Source organism: Lathamus discolor, chromosome 9 (genome assembly GCF_037157495.1).
Source record: "Lathamus discolor isolate bLatDis1 chromosome 9, bLatDis1.hap1, whole genome shotgun sequence".
Taxonomy (NCBI): Eukaryota; Metazoa; Chordata; class Aves; order Psittaciformes; family Psittacidae; genus Lathamus; species Lathamus discolor.
In genome coordinates this window covers 8772564-8789987 of record NC_088892.1, presented here as the reverse complement: position 1 = coordinate 8789987, position 17424 = coordinate 8772564, and the positions used below count along the sequence as shown (strand labels likewise).

At 43.9% G+C, this 17424-nt stretch overlaps 1 protein-coding gene and 1 long non-coding RNA gene across 6 annotated transcripts; one reads left to right on the top strand and one right to left on the bottom strand.

The window, feature by feature from the left end:
- On the top strand, positions 1-9855 carry LOC136019233 (uncharacterized). Of its 2 annotated transcripts, none has more exons than XR_010614779.1 (3): positions 1-1156; positions 2735-3157; positions 9559-9855. It is a non-coding gene; the product is annotated as an uncharacterized LOC136019233 (long non-coding RNA). The 2 variants fall into 2 exon arrangements; XR_010614780.1 differs by lacking the exon at positions 9559-9855 and having other exon boundaries at positions 2735-2830; positions 3061-3640.
- ZC4H2 (zinc finger C4H2-type containing) lies at positions 4876-16928 on the bottom strand. Of its 4 annotated transcripts, none has more exons than XM_065689162.1 (5): positions 16686-16928; positions 12284-12455; positions 10888-11060; positions 10037-10199; positions 4876-8935 (listed from the first exon to the last, which is right to left on the bottom strand). In XM_065689162.1, the coding sequence occupies exons 1-5, from the start codon at positions 16814-16816 to the stop codon at positions 8822-8824; spliced, it is 753 nt and encodes a 250-aa protein (XP_065545234.1). In that variant the 5' UTR covers positions 16817-16928; the 3' UTR covers positions 4876-8821. The 4 variants fall into 4 exon arrangements, with proteins under 4 accessions (XP_065545234.1, XP_065545236.1, XP_065545237.1 ...); XM_065689164.1 differs by lacking the exon at positions 16686-16928 and adding an exon at positions 16556-16589; XM_065689165.1 differs by lacking the exon at positions 16686-16928 and adding an exon at positions 16146-16302.
- Between the last annotated feature and the right edge of the window lie 496 nt (positions 16929-17424).

Sequence of the window (17424 nt, the reverse complement as noted above, 5' to 3'; positions counted from 1 at the left end):
GATGCTAGCTATGCCTCTTCTTGCCCCAGGCAGCAAAGAGCACTTCTACAGGATAAGGGCTTATCTGCCCCACCTTGATGGAAAGCAGTGGTATCTCTCCAGGTGATGCATGATGCAGTGCAATCACAGCTCAGCAGTGCGGTTGGGCAGCACCTGAAGATACATCAGTTCTGGAGAGCACACACCTAGGGAACATGCTGTTTCTCACTCCCCTGTGTTTTGACAGAAGTCTTATTGCTTTACATGTATTCCAGGAGCCTAGAACAGGAGGGTTAGAGAGGAACAGTGTGTCCCCGCAGTCATAGCTGATGCTGCCAACTTCTGCCGCCTTTTAGTAGCTTCAGTTGACTGTGATCTAGTAACAGATTACTGGTTATCCACCCAGGCAGGTAGGAGGTGGGAGGGAAGCTTGGGAGGAAACCTGGAAGAACTTTGACAGTAGTATCTGTGTTCAGCATACTTGAAACCAAATAAAGAATTCCAAAGCCAGAGCTTTTTGGAGTAGAAATGAAGTGGATGCTACAAAGAGCCAGTGCCTGCATTTTTTGGACACAGTCTGTATTTTCTTACTTCATGTAATGCTGTTGATGCTCATCACTGAGGTTCCTTACGAAATGGACTGTTCCTGCTGGATCAGTGGGAGGAAGAAGATAACTGATAGCTGTGCGAGCCTGTCATTCTTACACACTAAACTTAATTGCTGAAGTTTCATTAGATTGAAGTGGAACAAAGTACCTGTTGCTGAACTAAGCCTTCAAGTGTTCTTGCTGTTGCATTTCTAAGTGTCCCCCATCACGTACACAGTCATCTGCATTCTGTTATGTGAAGTCTGTCTCGTGAATGAAAGAGCCAACAGCACAGTTAAAACTTCTGTTTCAGGTCCTTGGTTCTGATCTAATCCTTGCTCAAGTAGATGAAAATGAGCCCAGTGGAGGTTGTGACATTGCTGACAACTCATGAGCTTGACTGTTGCTTTGGGAGAATGAAACATAGGAGAAAGAGGCATTCCTTTTCCAGGGAATAGCCAGTATTGATTAGCAACTACAAATTGGTGTCAGACCTGGAACCCCTCAGCCAGCTTGGTTTTGTCAGACTTCATGTTTCAATATTTCTGCATTGACACTGGCAAACCTTCAAACAGTAGAAGTCCTTCCAGGTAAAATGCTCACTACTTTTAACAAAAAGTGCTGTGAATAGTATTTCTCTTTAATTAGTTTTTAACTGTCCTTATCTCAACCCACAAGTTTTCTCACTTCTACCCTTATGGTTCTTGCCCCCATCCTACTAGGGTGAAGGCATGAGCAACTGGCTGAGCTACCGACCAGGGTTAGCCCACAGCGAGTGTGGAAGCCACTGTAATGCTGCCCATCTCTGCAGTGGGTTATTGGCAGAAATGCTGTGTTTCAACTGCTGAATGCAAACCAGAATCTCTTGTATCAAGTTTCAGAATTACAATCTAATTTATAATGCTGCTTTGACATGAATTCTAAGCAAGGATATAGTGGTGTAATTATGCAGTGTTGAATGCCAGTAACTGGTACACCATAGCAGTTGTGCTGCATCTTTCTGATAACACGTTTCTTTCTCAGATTACCAGTTTTGGTAAAATAAACTAATAGAGAACTCCACTATTTGTGTACTTAAATAGGCAGTAAGCAAGACGAATGTGGCTGAATTCTACTTGGCTTATATCTTCTTATGTCTTGAGTGCATGCTTTTCTTACAGTCTCGCTAGACCATTTGACCAGGTTGCTCCAACCTCCATCCAACCTGGCCTTGAACACTGCCAGGGATGGGGCAGCCATAGCTTCTCTGGGCACCCTGTGCCAGCGCCTCAGCACCCTCACAGGGAAGAGCTTCAGCCTAAGAGCTCATCTCAGTCTCCCCTCAGGCAGGTTAAAGCCATTCCCCTTGGCCCGTCCCTACGGGCCCTTGTCCAAAGCCCCTCTCCAGGTTTCCTGTAGCCCCTTTAGGTGCTGGAGCTGCTTTAAGGAGCCTTCTCTTCAGGCTGCCCCAGCCCAGCTCTCTCAGCCTGGCTCCAGAGCAGAGCTGCTCCATCCCTCGCAGCATTTCCCTGGCTTCCTCTGAACCTGCTCAAGCAGCTCCACGTCCCTCTTGTGCTGAGGCCCCAGAGCTGAATGCCGACTTTAAAAGTCGGGTGTCCCAAGCACCATACACAGCATGCATTTGCTTCCCACTCTTTGACCAAGCTTACCTAACCCCTTCAGTTCCTTTCTTTCGGAGGAGGTGGGGGGGGTCTGTCCCCCTTTGCTTTAAAGCGCCCGTTACAGCCCCGCGGGTAGTTCGTGCGCTCCCGCTGGCACTCGGCACCGAACAGCTCCGTGCCTGCGTGCAGCAGCCCCGTGGCTCCTTCCCCAGCCCCGCGGGCCAGCTCACCGCAGCCCCGCGCCGCGGGTGGGGACGCGGGAAAACGGACGCGCGGGAAAGCTGAGGTGCGTGACGTGGCCCGTGACGTGCCGGCCCCGCCCCGCGCGCGCGGCTGAGGCGGCCGTGACGGGTCCCGTGGCCGTGGGGCCGCTCCTCACGTCGGGGATGGCCCCCGTGGGGAGGCACGGAGCGGGCACGGAGCGTGTGGGGCGGCGGGTGTGGGCCGGAGGGGGCATATGGTGGAGGTGATGGGGCAGTTACAGGTTCCGTGGGCAGCCTGCGCCCCACGTCCCTCCCAGGGAGCAACTTGTGCCTCATGTCTGATGTAAATCTTCCTCTCTTCCAGCTTCAGTCCAACCTCCCTTGTTACCAGCTTTAGATACTGACGTTGTAAACCCAGGAGGACGTACGGATGTCTGTCTCTGGCCCAGCAGATCACGGAGTATGTGGAAAGCTTTAAAATAAACCCCAAGTAAACACACAAAACCCCAACCCCAAGAACAACAGAGCACTCCATGCAGTTAACCCGAAGCAAGCTATTCAGGCCTGAGTACCAAGTCCATAACTTCGTGTAATGAGATGTTATTCAATCACAGTTAATGGTTTGGGGAAGTGCTCTCGAAGTATGGTTAACCTAACTGGTCTCAATGCCCTTCTTGCTTTGTTTTGCAGGGTAATCCTGCAGAGGGCACTTGAAAAGCAGCAGCTGGATGCAGCAATACAGTAGTTCATTTCAGTCGCATCCAAGTACAGGAGACGTATCAAAAAGGTAATAGGTTTATAATAGCAGGAAATCAGTGCTATCAGTCTTGTAGGCAGTTAAGCGTTGAAAGCACTGTGGGTTAAGTGTTTCTATGTGAAAGTTTGAGAGGGAGCATTGACCAAGGCACCAGAAGCTGTTTGGAGCTGTGGCAGAACCAAGTTTGCTCAAACTTTTTAGTTTTTATTATTACCTTACAAAGATGAATGAAAACAAGCCAAAGAACGATGGCATCTGTCTGAAAAACAGAGACTAAGTGAGAGTCTCTTTAGATAAATTAGGGGGGAAGAAAGGTGGAAATGAGGATGCAGAGGGCTGTGGTTTTCCAGGAAAATGGACACAGAAATATGCAGGTTTTGTCCATTACTCAGGAGTTCAATGCAGATTACTATACTTGTGTCTGACTGAATTAAACAAGGCTTATATCACCAATGAGATTATGTATTTGATGATGTTAAGTGGAATTATATTTGAAGCTTAAACCCTTGGAAATGCAACTTCAGTCTGCTTGATCAGAACAGCAAACTACCAGAGCTGAGATGCTGCAGACCTCTTGGAGAGAACTTCTGTAAGAAATCATCTCTTCTACCTACTTGCATGTAATGTCTTTACTGTGATAGAAGCTTGTGTGCATCAGGAACAGAAAAAAAACCCTTCTAAAGGAGTATTTCCATTCAGAAAATAAGTCTTTAAAGTAACTGCCAATACCAGAGGTCATTTCTCAGGACTGGAGTTACCACGCTGTAGCTTACCTCCTTTGCTGGCAGTGTACATCACTGTGGGCTTTCCTGACAGAACTGGGTTAGGAAGTGCTCCCATAAGGTCCTCAGTCACCAGTTTGTTGAGAGAAGCTACTTCCAGCACACATTAGGGGAAGACAGAATCTCCTAATGGCAAAGCAGGACTCTTTGGAAAACAGCTGTCTCTACCTTGAATCTTAAAGGGCATCATATCTCTTGCTGCTTTCAGTTTAACTTTAGAAAGCAAAACGAAACGTGAGGTTCCTCAGTAGTACAGAACTGTGAAAACTCCATCTGGGGTTTGCCCTCCTGGGAATCTAGCACCTGACAGAAGGTGCTGGATACAAGTCTTTAAACTGAAACCTGTCTGAGCAAGACTTGTCCCCACCTAAGAGTGGTTTGTTTTGAATTAGTTTAAATTGGCTGGGAACTAGCTCAAGCTGAAGCACTGTGAATCAGTCACAGACAGAAATGCCCTCTCAGAGCTTTCAGTGGCTGAAAAGGGACGTGATTTCCTTGTTATTTTTTCTGGGTCTGAGTTTCACAACTGGACACCTCCAAGTGCAAATAAGGTATTTTTATGCATGCAAACTATCCAGTTCCAGTGTGAGTGGGCAGTGGCAGCAGAGGATGGGTTTGTTCCAGAAGTACCTGGTTTGGGGAATTAAGACACTGCTTATGACTCTTACACAGATGCAGAAATCTTGCAGCTTAAGCGCATAGTGGTTTGTGTTCCTGAAGCGTGTCTGAGAAGTTTGGCTGGGTTAAAACTTGTCTTGCTGTCTCCTTTTCTATTTTCAAAAGCTCACTAGAAGGGATATTTATTTCCCCGTATTTCTCTCCATAAAGTTCCTACAAAGATATAACAGAATTGTGGCTAATTGCAGCCTGTGAAAGAGAAAGCTGGAGTTTACTTTTAGGGCTATGGCTGCTTAGCAGCAGCACAAACAAATAATAGATGTGAAAGTACTCTGCAGGAAGAAAGCATGACATGAAACAAACATTTATTAAAAAGGACTGTACAGAGAACTTAACCAGGTAGCTACTGCTACTCCTCCTGGGCACAGGAGTGAAATATTTAAAACACAGAAGTCAGTGAAAACAACAGATATCGCTAAAATACCTAAATGCTAAAATGAAAACCTATGTCAGAGGAATGAGAAAGCTGTAAAATAAAGGAAAGCACTTTTACTCATTTAAAGTGCTAGTAATGTCTTCATTTCTTGAATAGTCTGCTACTAGAGGAACACATCAGTGGCTATCCTTTCTTTCAAAAGTAGGTTCTGTAACATGAAGCCACTGACATGTTCACTCAGTCAGTGTCCTCTTTAGAAAGCTAAAGTTAAATTCAGGCAATGCAAGTATTAAAATCTGGTTTACATTTTCCCTATAGTCAATGGGGTCCTTGGCACTAAAGTTTGAACAACTGATCTACCCCAGCCTGGCTATGAAAATGTCTATAGCAAAGCCTTTAGACGCAGTCAAGCGTTGGCATTCTTTCAGCATGAGCTCAGTGGGGTAAGGGAAGAGGCTTGTGATTTTTTTTTTTTGCCATTTGGTTGCAAAACAACAAAACTTTGAGTCCTTTGAGGCTAGTAAAGAACCAGGAAAAGACCCTGTTAACCATCTATAACAATTCACTGATTTCATTGCCACTTGAATACCCATTGAAAAGGGAATGACAAAGCCCAGGTTAAACCAGCCTTTAGTAATGAAAAAGTCTTGTAAGTAAGAAGGTTCTCTTTGTGGCTATTAGAGAATTTAACCTAAATAAGAATGAATTTAAGCCAAGTGAAGAAGTATCTTCAAAGAACCTTAGGTACAAATGAAGAGGCTACTGTTGCTCCATGAGCAAAATTGCAGAGTGTTGGTAAGAACTGTACCTCAGACAGCTTCCTCCTCTGACTGCAAAACAAGAAATCACTGTTTCACAATTATCCTCTCGTCTCTTGAGAAAGGTGCCTGGGAGAAAAGGCCCTGGGACTGTCATGAGAAGAGCTCTTTAGTGAAACCTCCTTAATTAATCTGTGAGAGAAAATGAGAATACTGGTTCCCTATGAAAGATGCTGCTTCCCTCCCTGCCCCTATCCCCAGAATCCCTTCAATCATAGTACTGATTTTGTGTCCTTGAAATAGTTAAGAGTCATAGAATATCCTGCCTTGTAAGGGACACATAAGGAACATCAAGTCCAACTCCTGCTCCTTAAAGGATTAGCTAACAACCGTATAACTAAGAGCATTGTCCAGATGGCCCTTGAACCGTGACAGGTCAGTGCCAGGACCACTTCCCTGGGAAGCCTGTTCCAATGACTGACCACCAGCAGTTCCTCATAAGTCTTGCTCTCTAGACCCTTCACTGTCTTGGTTTCCTTCCTCTGGACACACTCTAATAGTTTCCTGTCCTTCTTACATTAAGGTGTGCAAAACCGCACCCAGTACTTCAGGCTGCACCAGTGCAGTGCAGAGAGGGACAATCATCTCCCTCAACCAACTCAATGCACCCCAGGATATGGCTGACCCTTTTGGCTGCCAGGGCAAACTGTTGCCTCATATTCAGTTAGACTCATGCTCAGCAACACAGGTTATTCATATGGCAGAACTTGGTAAAGGATGTGAAAACAGATTTGTAAACGCAAGAACATGGTTAATACGAACAGTCATGTCATAGTCATAGGTTCTTCTTTTCCTTTAAAAAAACCAAACCTTGTTAAACACGAGGGCACAAGAGATTAGTTTACAAAAGTAAAAATACAAAACTGCCATACTAAAGTAGCAAATGGTGCATCCTTCAGTTCAGAGCTCTAGAAATCTCTCAAGAAAGAACCTGGCAAAGTAACAGTGAAGTGAGAGCAGCTGCAACTAACCCTATCTATTTCAGAACTGTAAGTTCAAGTCTCTACACATCTATCCTCTATTCACACAACTTCACTGCAGACCATTCATTCATTCTTCACTGTCACCACTTCTTGACAATGAAGTGGTCAATACCATAAAGTTTATGTACAACTATTGAAGTATGCTGCTCTCATGCATTCACTTTGGGTGAGTCCATATGCTGTCCTTTAACTCTGTGTGCATTTTCCCTGAAACTCATCAGGAATTGCTTGAAACAGGGCACACAGCATGTGGCTGCTTTGACATTTAAAAGTAGAATCTAGTATTTGCGTAGGAAACATGTATAAGGATAGTTAGCACACTGCTGCCACTTGGAGCATGGGATCAGACTATCCTCCCTTATTGCTGTCTCAGTGACTGAATTCCAGTAATTCAGCCAGTAGAATCTGCTCTTTGCATATTTTCAGGGGCACATGGTCATATTCTGCCTCTGATGTTGACAGATGTTTATTGGCTATACATGAAACATTAAAATGGGAGAACACCACCTGAACTTGGCATGAATTATAGGACTATATTCAATAAAAAACTCATACACATTGTGGTAGAGTTAGGAAATTAATGGCAACATATGTGATTTGCCCAGTAAAACTGGTTTGTCTGGGTTTGTACAGATTTGCATTTGGCAAAGTTCTGACCAGAGTCTTGCAGCTTCCCTGTTCTTCAGGCAAAGCCCTCAATATAACCATTCAAGCGTAACAGTAGAGGAAAACCTGGCTAAAGAGAGAAGAATGTAAACAGGCAGTCCCTGCCTCCTGAAGTCAGTGAAAAGAATATTTAATGCTTGAGATCAATTTGGACAACAAAGGTGGTGACAAAACTGGGATTAGAAATGAGTGAATTTTAAGCCCTGGTTCTGTAGCTGGGTCACTGCCACCCTCCCCATTGAAGGAACTGATGATACATGAAGTGAAACAAAGGGAAGACATGGATACAGGGAGTGGTCTAGAGGATCCTTTAGTCAGGGTTCTTTTGGCACATGTACTGAGCAAGAAAAGAATCTGGGCTGAAATAAAGCTTACTCGAAAATGCCCTATTCAAAGACACAAAAGTAGGAAGCTTTGGTTGAAGGAGGACAATGGCACCAAAGCCAGGCAGTTAACATTGTTCCTGGTGCAAGTTACTGAACTTCCCTGTGCTCCAGTGGAGGATATGTCTGTCAAGGGAGATTTTGGCTGTGGAAACTAGGAATAGAAGATGTGAGAATGGGTGATGTTGCAGTCTGCGTACATATCTCATACATGTTTCCTAGAGAACCACAGTGAGCTGGGTGGCCATTGAGCCTGGAAGGACCACTAATACAGTTCAGTTGGTCCTTGTTCTTAAGTCAATCGGTCTTCTGACTGCTGAAAATAATACCATATTAAGATGTTAAAGCATCACAAATTACATCATTCTTAGAATTTCATACACAGCCAGCAACTTGATCCCACTTCCAAATTTAAAGTCAAGTTGGAGGGAATGGTACAATCAAATTCCAATAAATCAAAACTGACACATGCTCTTAATGCACTGATTTCCTTTATGACCAATTTCTATTTCCCCCTGAACATTTCCTGTATAAAAAGAGCTCCACTGGATGCCCAAACCTATGCGGTCTTACTAGCTTGGAAAACAACTTGTTCTTTAGTGATACAAACAGTTATTTTAGCACTTTGAATACTCTCAATCTTGTAGTAACATTTGTTTTTAAAAAGAGAACATAAAAGCATCTGTGGTAATCACATCTGGCCAATAGGAATAGCCTTGCAACTGGGATACTTGCATAAGAATTCTACTTTGTTTAGGAAGTCCAAAAGATGGAATGGTTGAAATGTTAAACCGTAGCACCAGTAATACTTAACTTTCCTAAAACCAAATCCTAAGGACCGGAAGGAAATTAAGACAGAACAGGAACATTGTGCTTACATTGCATTAAATAGAAAACAAGGGGTCGGTCATACTTGAGGCTGCACTTCCGTAAAGTCTGGCCACATCTGCAGTTCCGCTGGAAGGGTACTGGAATGGGTCATGTGTTTGCTTGTCAGTCTTCTGGGCTTCATTCATCCTGTTTCCTCTTGGGCTTTTTGGGATTCCGAGAGCGGCTCTTCGCTTTGCAGAGGGGACAGATGGGTGCGTTCCGATGAATTTGTTGGTGACACGATAAACACGCCTGAAATGCGACATTGCAGCTCTTGTTATACAAACATTCAAGTGGTGGTACCCAGGTTATTGAGTATCACATTCCAAGTTATGAACACATGGAAATAACTAAGGCCTCTTGCCTTTGAAGGCAAACCAGTGCTACATTCTATACAGCGCAGGTATTTGGATTGTACAGTAACTTTAGACCAACTAAACCACTATTTTAGTTTGTATTTTATTGACTTGAAATTGCAGCTCAGCAGATGCGTGGTTCAGGTAAGTATCAGTAATTTTAACATTGAATTCTGTTTTGTGTTAGAAGTGTCATAAAGATGTTTACAACTGTGCCAGAGAAGTTACAGTACAGGCCAACTGTGGTGTCACAGAATTCAAGGCAGGAGTGGGTGATTAGATGAATTACACATACTTAACACAAGATGTAGAACTCTGCCCTTTTGCTCCATACTAAGCCCTTTAACTTCCATCAGCCTATTACTTTCAGAAAGGCTTTCTGATGCTGTGAGTCCAGACACTAAATACAGAACTATGGAGTGTACCTATGTCAGTTTGCCTCCTTAGTCAGTGACTCTTTGGAACTTGGGTGGCATGAATATCCCTGTGGAATTACTGAGCTCTTTTTACTGCCTGCAGGAGCTGAGTAAAATTGTCACGTAAGTGCCTGTGGTTGGGATAAATTAATTGATACTGACTTGAAGATCCCAAGAAGTGCAGAAACAATCACCTTTTCTGGTAATTCAGTAAGTACCCTCCCTCATAAAATACATGCGTTGCTCTAATATGAACCTCTTTGGAATTAACTCCCAGCTGTCAGTTGTTCTTTTGCCCAGCATTTTTTTTTCTGTCATGCCTGTCTCCCACATGAAAAAGAGGAGTCGGAATTGACCACATCCTTGCTGATGGAGACTCTTAGGTCATAAAGGAGTCAAATAATACAGAGCCTTGTCCTTAACCCTTCATGACTACTACTTTAAGTCTGCTGGGGTTGCTTTTTGATTTGAACCACTGCAGGAGAAACCAGAATCAGGACACATCATTTTTCCTTTTCATAAATTGATAACTTTATAAACATAAGACATAAGTGAAACTCCAGCACATTCCCTGTCCTGACCTTCATTGGAGGTGGCTGTTGTCTGAAAGTTGCTGTCTGTCTGGTATCTTGTTTCCTGGCCACTTGGAGCTGCTGGGCAGCTGCTGCAGCTGCAGCCAGAGACTCTGGGATGGGAGGCTCCTGTGGTTCTGTCTGCCATTCCGCCTTCTGCTTTTCAAAGTAGCTAGACAAAAGAAAACCAAATCAAAAATATACCCACCTTCTGGAGTATTTCATTAGTTTGTAAAGGATATTTTGTGTTAAAATACAATGGATCACGGTTCCCCATCATCTTCCTCCACTACAGACAAATTGCCTAGGCTTAGATACCACTTGGACTAGCTCATAAATAGAATTGATGGTATTTTCCTCTGCATTTGTACACTTCAGCCAGATTCCAGATTTTCAGCTTCTAAGGTATTGTGATGTACACCTGGATATAAATCTAATAGGAAGGCAATTAGACAACATACATATTTAATCTTTGACAGATTTAGATGCACCTCTGCCAAACTTAGTTTTTATATTTTATTCTGTTAAAAGGAATAACTTTTATATGCAATATATTAAGACATTATTTGTAGTATCAAGGTGCTTGGAATGGAAAACAGCATTTCTGAAGAAATGCAAAGGACACCTTGAAAACTGTATCTGTGAAAATGATGCCAAGTGTGCTGGGCGTTAAGAGAAATGTCACTTTCTTAGAACATCCCTTGCATTTAAAACTGATCTGGAAAACAAAGGACACTGTTCTCTGAATAGTACTTCATTCACACACCCTTCCCCATCTACTAACACAAGTAAAATGACAAAATAACCAGTAGAATCGAGAGAAGGTCTAAAGCCAGATAATGTTTGCTTTGGACACTTACTCAAGGGACAGTTTCTCTTCCTCCTCACATAGATCTGGCAGCCTCTGCAATCCCAGAGTCATCCGCAAAGCATCTACGTGCTCCTTCAGGGGTTTGTACTCCTCATGCAGGCGACGAGTAGATTCCAGGAGCTTGTTGAGGTCGTTCTCAGACTGCTTGATAGTATTCTCCATCTGAAACAGGAGTATGGTTTTAAAGAACCCTTCCTTTAACAGCTCTCTTAGCAAGGGACTGCACCAGAAAGATTTTTCTCACTCAAGTTGGAAGAAACTGGAGACAATGCAGTAGTAAAACAAAAAGTACAGGTATCAGGAGGATGAAAACTGGGCTAGGAAGAAGCAATTCAAAGTGACATATGAGATGCATTTTCGTTTAAAAAAGGTGCACTAAACATATGTGTCCTTCTGATCAACATTAAAAACAGGTAGACAGGCTGCAGGCAAGTCAGCAAGTGAGGAGCTGTGGAAAACTCAGGGGACATTAATGTATTTCTCAAATACCTGAACGCCAGTGGCTAGAAGCTAACAAACAAGTTAAGGAAAGGTTTCTGCTTCTCTTACTGCAGTAGAGCAGAGAAAAAGACAATGTGACAGGAAAAGAGGGGAGAATGAAACAGAGACTGAGGTTATGCAGCTGGGATGGGGAACAGACTGTTCAGGCGATAAATAAATGCAGTCTGCACATCCAGTATGTAGCATGTACTTGCTTACAATGTGGGAGCTTTTTTCATCTGGTGCAAAGCATGGGTACCTTCAGAGCAAGAAACCACTGTAGAGCCATGCGAGTGCCCTAACATGACATAAAACCTGCTGGTTTAGAAGTATATTCCCCATTTAGCCCCTCTAATTGGCCAGTCTTCCTTGTTTATAAACTGGGTTTCTCTTATTTGTATTCATTTCCTTCAGGTTGGTGCTTCTTAATGTTTGGTGGTTCTGCTCAGTGATGAAGGTCAGCTCTTACTAAGAACTTAATGGATATCTATTTTACCAAAATCTATTTTCTTCCAAACCCCTCCAATCAGAAGTCCCACCTAGGTGCCAAAGGTTCTCTATTTTGAGGTGCTAAATAAGGAAAGACTAAGAGAGTAACAGTTTTCTATGGGCCTGCCAGAGTGATGTTACTGTGCCTACTGGTAAAGCTGTAGCTACGGTGGACTTGGTTATGTATCCTCTTGGTGCACATGCTAATATGCCACCATTACAAAATAGCCTGCCCAACTCAGTTAGGGGACAAAACAATTATCCTGAGCTAAATAGACTTTGCCTGCTCTGTAGGATCCCAGGATGATGCTGTGGAGCCCGGATTATTGAACCAGTGATGTGCACAATTCCATGACCTGTGGAGTGATTCATCTACAACTCTTAGTCAGGTTGTCCACAGCTGGACTGTCGCATACCACATTAATATCAGCATGGATCAGCCGCAGCTCCTCCACGTGGGCCATCTTCTCTTGCAGCAGCAGGTCCATTTCCTGCTTGTATTCTTTCAGGTGCCTCTCCTCAGACTCCAGGGCTTCAAATTCTGCTTTCAGTCGTGCCTTTATTTTTTCCATCTGCAAAGTCTTATTCCTGGATCCCAGTGATAGGTAAAAATACAGAGAGACAACAATTAAGTCACTGCAATGTATTTTTGTGAGGTGTCACTTTATATATGAATAGACGGGAGAAGGTAACAGCAGTAATAGACAAGGGTGAGGCTAAACGTGTCTGAGAAAAGATGAGGTGTAACAAGAACTGAATTCTCATCCCAGCTCCTCTTGCTGAGCTTTTCAGTGCTATTAAAATTCTTATATCAAGTTCCAAAATTAACAGAACATTGTCAGGCTTTAACAGTTGCTGTAGATTCAGAGAACTGGTACCAATAGGAGTTCTACTGCATCAATTATCTCAGACTAAACCGAAACAGAGAAATCTGGGAGGTTTAGCACAGGATTCTGAGAAATGCAAAATGAACTGGAGGTGATTACAGTGTCACTTACACTGACTAAAGCTCTGTGGAGAGTAATTTGAACTGATAAAATACTAGCTTCAATGTCAGGTTAAAGAAAATTCTAGAGCAATTATGTATCAGAGTAGTGAAAACTCAAATGACACTGGCCATCAATGGCCAACCTGCAAGCAGCTCTGCGTTCTCTTGGTTCTTTGCCAAGATTTAATACCTGTCACATTTGTAAATGTTTCTGCCCATATCCTGCATTCTGATTATCGTCTTCATTTGTGCAAATCCCTAATTCCATAGCACAAATGTTGAGATGCAGCCCTTATCTCTCTCTTCAAAGCTAGTAATTAAGGAGTGTGAGTTTCAGTCATCAGAGAGTTTAAGCAGGAGTGTGATTCCACGCTCATCCAAGCTATTGAAAGGAACAAACAAACTGTTCTTGTGATGTAGTTAATGAAGAGGCCGTAGTTATTTTTCTTGTGCTGGAAGTTAGAATATGATACTGGGTAACCAATGTGTCAACAACACTTCAGTGTTTCTAACAGGAGGCTGCAATGTCACATTTCAGGCATGTAATCAAGAGTTCCAGGACTCCTTGCTCTACTTTGTGTGAAACAAGCAAGCACATAGCATTCCTTTTTATTCGCCTAGCACAAACAGATCCATATTGGTTTCCAAGTGCACTACTGAATAACACAGTAGACTTCCTACGGGCATGATGAAAAAGGGAGGTGGGAAAGAGGGTTCCACTCATATTTAAATATCCTATTCCCATCCCAATGCAACATGGGGTAAGTTTGATTCAAATTCATTGTAAACAGCAAAGCTGACTATAGAATGCAGTCTGTAGATTATAGGAAGCTGCCTATCAGATTAGCAATGAAATCCTAGCACAGGGATTTCACCCTGATCCTAGAACTGGGCATGTAACTTCCATTCCCGCTAGGCCCAGACTTGCTCCCATAGAAACAAGCAACACAGGTCTGAGGTTTTTAATGGAAGCAGAAGGCACTGTTTCTAGAAAAGGGGATTCCTGAACCTCTGTGGGGCATCTGTTCCTGTTACAAACTGTTCTCATACCCACTCCCCAATGGCTCTTTCTGAAACTGCTTTATATCATACTTGCTCTGAAAAATCCTTATCTCACCATGACAGTAAAAACCGGCTGACGGAATAGTAAGTCAATTAGTAAAAGTTTTATGAAGGGAGTGCAGAAGAAGCCTGGAAAGTAGATGGAATTCAAGCCTGTAGCTACAACATTGTAATCTTTAATGTCACTGGCAGTGTTCTGTCATGTACTAGACAATGGCATATACTAGCCTGACTGTAAATACAGGACATAAACCAGAAAAAGAGATCCTCTCTACCTTCTGTTTCAAATGTAGCAATATCCCACTAAGAAGAACCATCCAACCATCTATACTTGTTTTCCTCATGTCTCATTGTTCCCATTTACTTAAAACATTTATTTAGTAATGGAAGCTTTGATTGCTGAAACTGGGAGTATTTGTCCCCAGTTTCCTCCCTGTTTCTCGTCTCTATATTTGTGGCATGCATTCACCTAAGAGAGTGCAAATCAATCAGTTTCCTCACTGTTGAGTCACTGTCTGCCATGCGCTGCCAAATTGCTCCCCAACAAATGAGTTGCAGGGGTTTATTTCAGTCCAAATGATTAACTTTTGATATTAGGAAAGACAAAGTGTACACAAGTTACAACTCTTCCTGTTAGCACAAGGCAATATCCAGTAATGTTTTAAAACAGAAACTGTGTGATTTCTAGACTGCTAATGAATTCTGCCCTCGTATTCTTTTCCCTTCTGTTTAAGCTCTTACACTGCATTGGTAAGAGTAGTCCCTAAGCACATCCCAGCAGAGTATTAAGCAGTGAAATGAGCATCTGCCATCAGTAAGTTCACTCTCATTCTTTATCTCCTCCCAGTCAGAACACTGAGGGCCAGTCTTTATAGGTATTTGCTTAATTTTATGACTGGGGTTATTTCTGTGGAACTACTTAATGCATATAAATAAGCACGTGCAGATATGTTTGGATTGTGGGCACAAACAAATGCTTACTAACAGCAGTATTCCATTGACTACAAATATATATATGTATAGATATAGATACAGATACGGATATAGATACAGGTCTTCAAAATCAGATTCCAGAATCCCTTCAAAAACCCTGCTGAGCTGCCTTTAATAAATGATAGAGATCAACTACAGGAAGGGGTAATTTCTCTGATTTTGATTGTGAAGGCTTTTTCCCTTTCTGCCTGTAGGATAATCATGGAATGCAGATGAAAATGAAGCCTGCTAAATCTATCAAAGGTGTGCCTGTAAATAAGAAACTCTCCTGTTCATTTTGAAGTAAATGCTTCATTGAATGCAAGCCCCTTTTGAAAGAATTTGGGGATGAAAAAATAGGTTTATTTGATCAGATTTTGTTAAAGGCAACTCAAACTTGACATCAGTGTTGCAAGGATTGACTTTTTGACTATTTGTTTTTAACTTTAAAATATATTCTAGAAACTTTCATTGTACACTAAAGCCAGGAACGTCCCCTTTACAGTACCTCATGCTACAAACCATGTCTTAGTTGCAGTTTATGTATCACCTTTGACTATATCACCAGAAAACTGAATGCACCACAGATTTCGAAACACAGGACACCACTCTCTCTGAAAAGATAATTTCATGAGATATTTATGTTAAGTGTTACAATAATTGGACCACAAACTGTAGTAGCCCATAGCTAGATCTGTATTTTAAATCAGAGCCTAACAGTTGAGTATGAACGCATTGTGCTCGTTCTGCAAAGCATGTGTTGTCCCAGCTCTTTCTAAATAGCTTTGAGATGTTAGACACACAAATATTTTTGCTTGATCTTTATTCCCCTTTGTGGTATGCTGTGAGGAGGGCCGAGGCCCATACCCTGCTGCCTAATTCACCCCTTCTGTGGGTAAAATGTACTGCTTAGGGATGCTGTTACCAGCCAGCAGTCTCTGCGCCCACCTGCACATGCTGCCGGTGGCACAGTCTTTCCTCTGCCCTCTGGCCTCTCTGCCCCATAGCCCCTCGCTAGCTGCCATGTGCCAAAACACTCCTGATGTGGGGTGACCCACTGCCTGGACGCCCTGCACCTCCCGGCTACATCCAAACCCGCTGCCCTCACTTCCTTTGTAACGTGTTTCGGCTCCTGGACGTGTAGATTCCTGCTAAACACAGGCAGCTCAGGCCTTACCCCGAGCATCAGTGCCCTGAGCCCTACCTAAAGCTAAGCCACAGGCCGGGCCGTGCATCGGGCCCCTGTTTGAACGCACCGTGCGAGGGTCACCACCAGCCCCACGGCCCCAGCGCAAGGCTGAACCGGTGTCCGCCGCCCTCCCTCTCCCGACACCGGCCGCCCTCGGTCCTCGGCTTTCGATGCCGTGGTCTGCTTTTCGTGCCATCCCCTTCCTTTCCCGTCCCTTTCCCAGGGAGTGCGTGGGGCAGAATAATCGATTTACGCCAGAGCGCCTCTGGAACAAGAAATGGTAATGCAAAGAGCTTTGGAAAGCACACCGCGGCCCGACACCACTCCCCCGGCTGCGCGGGGTGCTGCGTCCTTCCCACCCTACACTCCTCCTGTTAGCACTCGGGTCCAGTGCCCTGGAAACGCACGGCCGCTGCCGCCCTTTCCCAGCAGCAGGGGCTCCTTCCCTGCTTAGGTAAATGTATGCTCGGCTCTTACCACGAAGCCCAGCGGTGCTTTGCTTTTCCCCTCGGTAGCACAATAGCTACTTTCAGATCGATGCAACTCCTCTGCTCCCCAGAGGAAAAAGCTGCTTCATCTAAACTGATGCTACACAAAGCAAACGTACCTGATCTCCTTGATGCTCTCGAGTTTGCACATAATCTCTTGCTCATCTGCCATGCTCTTCACTCCCGATTTAAACCTCCCGTGAAATGTACAAAATGCCGGGGGGGGAGCGGGGGGAGAAAGAAAAAACATACAATAGACACAATGTAGTCACCCCCTCCTGGCATATGGGCTCTGAGCCTGTGCGGTGGGCTCTAGTGGGAGCTCTGGGACTTGGAGTCCAGCCTCCTACTGTTGCCGAGGCAGATAGGCAGCAGAAAGACTACAACACCCACAATGCAGAGCAGAGCTTTCCTGCCCTTCTTCCTGCAACTAGAGTTTAAATCAGTTTGTCACACCTCGTTATGTCAGAGGTGGCTGGGGGTACAAAAATTGGTTTTAAACTGACAGAAGGGAGACTTAGATGAGACATTAGGAAGAAATTCTCCCTTGTGAGGGTGCTGAGGCGCTGGCACAGGGTGCCCAGAGAAGCTGTGGCTGCCCCATCCCTGGCAGTGCTCAAGGCCAGGCTGGACACAGGGGCTTGGAGCAACCTGCACTAGTGGAAGCTGTCCTTGCCCATGGCAGGGGGTTGGAACTGGATGAGCTTTACGGTCCTTTCCAACCCAAACCATTCTATGATATGATTCTATGATAGAAAGGGCAGGAGGTTTCCTTCTGGGATCTGTGCACAGTTTTGCATTTCATTGAAATGATCAACTATGATTCAATATGATAAGAGACTGGGGAATGAGTTCACA